This window comes from Lolium rigidum, chromosome 5, assembly GCF_022539505.1.
Source record: "Lolium rigidum isolate FL_2022 chromosome 5, APGP_CSIRO_Lrig_0.1, whole genome shotgun sequence".
NCBI lineage: Eukaryota > Viridiplantae > Streptophyta > Magnoliopsida > Poales > Poaceae > Lolium > Lolium rigidum.
The window spans coordinates 110,113,142-110,118,587 of record NC_061512.1 but is presented as its reverse complement, the minus strand read 5'-3'; the positions used below and the strand labels follow the sequence as shown (position 1 = coordinate 110,118,587).

Below are 5,446 nucleotides of genomic sequence, written 5' to 3'. Positions count from 1 at the left end.
CAGTTGAGCTTTTGTGACCGTCTACCGTAAATTTTGACCAAGACGATGGGATGTTCAAGATTACGACGTTTGTTTCGAATCACTACTGTCCCTTTCAGCGGAAGCCTCTAGAATATATGTCATCTATGGTAGACGAGACGATGGGAGCAAATGAGAATCTAGAAGTAGCTTTCTTTTGCTCTAAGTTCCAAATGCAAGGTGTTAAATTTTGACCCAAAACTAACTAACAAATGAAAGAAAATTGGTATTCTCCGCCTTATTAAATATATCTTAACTTTATCTAAATTTAAATTTTTATATAGACACTAAATATTACTCACTCCGATCCTTTTTAATTGCCTCGAATTTAGTACAACTTTACAATAAATTTAAGTCAATTAAAAGAGATCGGTGGGAGTAGTATCTAGGTTGTAGATACATCCAAATTTAAATAAATTTAAGAATAATTTCATGAAAAGAATTAACATTTCAGTTTGCGATCAGACAAGAACAAAAAACTGAACTAATAGATGGCACAAAATTGACTATGTCATTCGATTAATATTGAAAAATCAACATTATATGGTTGTACTATTTTTCAGCTTTTTGTTATTGCACAGGTGCATCAGAAATAACTGCTTCGACCTGAAAAGATTTTGATCTAAATATTGTGATTTTGGATTAGAAAAAAAATCATCTCATTCTCGTCGTGTGTCAGGGAGTCATCATGATCTGCATCATCGGCGTCGCGCAACACTACATTTTTACAAATTAAACCTGATTTAATTTTGAAATTATCTTGAATCTAGTGTCAAAATTTCGATGTCACTACCCACCAAAAATTAACGAAAATTTTGAAATTTGGTCCAAATTTCGTTGAAATTGACTGACCTATCTAGCTGACTAGACCTCAAGAGTCAACAAGTCCATCATTATGCTAGCGGATTAGAGCCAGGAGCAATTGATTATCTGAGTCAGGCAGATCGAGATATTAAATATCCGAGGGAATGCCACCCAGATTACTGTCGCAGTGTCGCTAGCTGACTGTTGACTCCTCTCCCTTTCGTTCTTCTTCCTCCCTACAAAACCCGCAACGCTGCAGCCCGCCATTAACAACTCCCTCCACCAACCGCAAGAAAACACATGGTCACAGTCCCATCCCCATCTCCACTGCGATGCATCTCCGCCTCCTCCTGCACCTCCTCCTCGCCACCCTCGCCGCGTCCCAGCAATTCACCTACTCCGGCTTCGGTGGTCGCGGCAACGGCGGCGCTCCAAACCTCACCCTGAACGGCGTCACGGAGCTCCGTCCCGACGGCATCATCCGCCTCACCAACGAAACATCCCGCCTCCTGGGCCATGCCTTCTACCCGTCCCCGCTCCGCCTCCTCGGCCCGCCCGGCTCCGGCAGCAACCGCAACGGCACCGCGGTGTCCTTCTCCACGGCGTTCGCGTTCGCCGTCGTGCCGGAGTACCCCCGGCTGGGCGGCCACGGCTTCGCCTTCGTGGCCGCGCCCGACCCGCGCATCCCGGGCGCGCTGCCCAGCCAGTACCTGGGCCTGCTCAGCGCCGCCGACCTGGGCAACGCCACCAACCACGTCTTCGCCGTCGAGTTCGACACCGTCCAGGACTTCGAGTTCGGGGACATCAACGACAACCACGTCGGCGTCGACCTCAACAGCCTCGTCTCCAACGCCTCCGCCTCCGCGGCGCCCGTCAACCTCAAGTCCGGCGACACCGTGCTCGCCTGGGTCGACTACGACGGCGACCGGAGGCTCCTCAACGTCTCCATCGCGACCAAATCAGAGAAGCCGGCGGCGCCGCTCATCTCCTTCCACGTCGACCTGTCCACCGTCTTCCTGGACCAGATGTACGTCGGCTTCTCGGCGTCCACGGGGCTCCTCGCGAGCTCCCACTACCTCATGGGGTGGAGCTTCAAGCTGGGCGGCGGCGCCGCGCCGCCGCTCGACCTGTCGTCCCTCCCGTCGCTGCCGCAGCCCAAGCCGGACAAGAGGAGCAGGACGACGCGGATCCTGGCGTCGGTGTTCTCGGCGTTCGTGGCGCTGGTGGCCCTCGCCGGCGCGGGCGCCTACGGCGCGTACCGCTACAAGAACCGCGAGGTGATCGAGCCGTGGGAGCTGGACTACGGCCCGCACCGGTACAAGTACCCGGAGCTGAAGCACGCCACGCGCGGGTTCCGCGAGCGCGAGCTGCTCGGCTGCGGCGGCTTCGGCAAGGTCTACCGCGGCGTGCTCCCGGGGACGCCGCCCACCGTGGTCGCCGTGAAGCGCGTCTCGCACGACTCCCGGCAGGGGCTCCGGGAGTTCGTGGCCGAGATCGCGTCCATCGGGCGGCTCCGCCACCGCAACCTCGTGCAGCTGCAGGGGTGGTGCCGCCGTCGCGGCGACCTGCTCCTGGTGTACGACTTCATGCCCAACGGCAGCCTGGACATGCACCTGTTCGGCGACGGCCTCCGCGCGGCGCGGCTGACGTGGGACATCCGGTACAAGATCCTCCGCAACGTCGCGTCGGCGCTGCTGTACCTGCACGAGCAGTGGGAGCACGTGGTGCTCCACCGCGACGTCAAGGCCAGCAACGTGCTCCTCGACGGCGACATGGCGGGCCGGCTCGGGGACTTCGGGCTGGCCAAGCTGTACGAGCACGGGGCCAACCCGGGCACGACGCGGGTGGTGGGCACGCTCGGGTACCTGGCGCCGGAGCTGACGCGGACGGGGAAGGCCACGACGGCGGCGGACGTGTTCGCGTTCGGGGCGCTGGTGCTGGAGGTGGTGGCCGGGCGGCGGCCCATCGAGCAGCGGGCGGCGCCGGAGGAGCAGGTGCTGGCGGAGTGGGCGTGGGAGCGGTACGCGGCTGGGGAGACGGAGAAGGTGGTGGACGGGAGGCTGGAGGGGGCGTTCGACGCCCAGCAGGCGGCCGCGGCGGTGAAGGTGGGGCTGTGGTGCTCGCACCCGGTGCCGGTGGCGCGGCCGACGATGAGGGAGGTGACGAGGTACCTCGACGGAGGGGACGCGGTGGAGGTGCCGCCGCCTCCTCCACCGCCGCCGCCCCCGCCGGTGTGCTCCGGCGAGGTGGGGTACGACGACTTCGTGCACTCGTTCCCGTCGTCGTCGTTCGAGAGGGCGGCGGCGGCCGGCGGAGTGGAGCCACTGTCGCAGACGTCGGTGGCCACTTTCCCCTTCTCGTCGCTGTCGAATCGGTCATCCTACGTCAGCGTATGACCCACACTCCTGGTCAAGTGTGGAATCTATTGATCATCATTTTGGCTGAATAATTTGTTCAACTGCGGAACAAATTCTGCGGATGTTTGGAGGTGTTGGTAACGGTGCAGTGCCAGTAGAAAATTGTCGAGGTTCAATTCCCAAACCCCTACTTGGAATTGTCGTTTGCCATTTTTGTCTCCTTCCACCTCGTTGCCTTTACACCTGGGCATTCTTCGGGCCGGGCCAGGTTTCGGGCCAGGCCCGAAAAAGCCCGAACCTAAATTCCCAGGCTCGAGCTTGGCCTGGCCCGACCTTCGGGCTTAGAAATCAGGCCCGAGCCCGGCCTGAATAGAGAAAAACCCGGCTCGGCCCGACAAGCCCGGCCCGAACTAGGCGTAAATCTCGTTTTCTGCAAGCCCGAGCCCGGCCCGGCCCGACGTTCGGGCTCCAAAATGAGGCCCAAACAGGCTCGGGATTTTCGGGCCGGGTCGGACCGGGCTGTCCGGGCCGGGCTGCCCATGCCCAGCTGTAGTTGCGTTGGACAACAACAGCCAAAATAGTGCTACCTCGATTTGAGGAATAAGGCCTCGATTTGAGGTATAAACATTTTTTCAAGAGGTTGCTTTTATTTCAAAGAACTATGTCCGTCAGCCTTCACCGGTTTACTAGAACTTCATGGAGTTCCTTTCCGGCAGCGTTCGCAGTTCCAAATCCGGAACGAGGAGTGACGGGTCACGATTCATTACACTCTGCGAGAGGTGTGTTGCTTTACCCATAAGAGATCTTAACCTTGGTGCCAGCAGGGCGACTTTCCCGTCCACACTTCCTTCGGTGTGAGGCCCGGTATAAGGTCATAGCCAATCATATTCCTCCGCTACCTCATACACCCACCCTTTGTTGCATGCCCAGAGCCACGGGTCCTCGCCGGTCCCATGATTCCCATTTTAGGGTGGACCCCGACCACGACGACGATCCGGGATCGAACCAAACTCCTTCGCCGGCAGATGCAACCCCTCATAGACCGCAATACCGTGGGGAACTTTTGGCTTCCCGACCTACCGCTTGCACTTCGGCGACAAGTGTGCTACGGACAAAGCCGTGGGGAACTTTTGGCTTCCCGACCTACCGCTTGCCCCGACGGATGACAAGTGTGCTACGGTAAAGCGCGTCCGTTGATGTACAAGAGGTGCAAATACGATTGACTATTCCGTCCCACTCCAGATCTTATGGTTAACACGGGTATTACGGCACAAGAATCATCGGACGACATTTGTTGTTTAATCCTAGATGGATATAAACCCTTGCAATGGAACCTCCACCATGTCAACACAATCCATGGTTCCATTGCCCACCACTTAGTCATATTCATAGTTATGAAAATAGTGGTTTTGCTTTTTATGCAACAGTGATAAACATAGTACTTTGCAAGTAATTTGATAAAAAATACTCAAATAACATGAGCAAGTGATGAACTTGCCTGAACACTGCAAAGTGTTGCAGTTGGATGGTGTGGACTGACCCTTGTCCTCTCGTTCTTTGAAAAATAGCATCATTGTCCGATAAGGGCAATGGTTAAGAAAGCATTGATGCATGATTCCGGTTTTTAGGGTTTGTTCCCCACTTCAGATGTCGTTATTATTTCATGTGAGAGGTTGATACTAAGAATGACTTAGGGATACTCTATTTAGGGTAAAATACAACCTTGAAATGTTGTCAAGGTGTTTTTAGAGTCCAAAAGAATTTATGGACTTATTTTCATTATTGAAAATAAAGTGTGTGATTTAAATGATTATTTAAATCATCAAATTTGAACTTATTCTTGTTTAATTTCAAAGTTTCAGTTTCATATTTTATTATGGTAGAGAATTTTATGCTGAGAATTTTTTATAGTTTTAATTATTTTTTTTAGAGTTAAATTCTATTTTATAAAATTCTTTGAAATATTCATTTAAATGGTTATTTTGGAAATGACCAAAGTACCCCTCGGTTCCACCTGTCAGGCGACCGAGCTGGTTAGGTTGGACCAGCCCACTGGGCTCGGTCCAACCGACCCAGTCGCGTCGTCTCCCCTGCGTCGCCCTAACCCTAATCCTCTCTCAGCTCCTGCGACGCCGAAATCGCCTCCGCCGTCGCCGCTTTATTCCGGCCGTCTCCGGCCCTCGCCGGCGACGAGATGGTGCGGATCTGGACCGCCTCTCGACGGTGCACCAGATCCTTCGTCTCGATCTGGTCTCGTCGCCCTCTTG

General features: G+C 54.4%; 1 protein-coding gene across 1 annotated transcript; it reads left to right on the top strand.

The window, feature by feature from the left end:
* Positions 1 to 1,154: 1,154 nt before the first annotated feature.
* LOC124656256 (L-type lectin-domain containing receptor kinase S.4-like) lies at positions 1,155 to 3,400 on the top strand. The gene has a single exon (XM_047195035.1). The coding sequence runs from the start codon at positions 1,155 to 1,157 to the stop codon at positions 3,216 to 3,218; it is 2,064 nt and encodes a 687-aa protein (XP_047050991.1). The 3' UTR covers positions 3,219 to 3,400.
* The last annotated feature ends 2,046 nt before the right edge of the window (positions 3,401 to 5,446 follow it).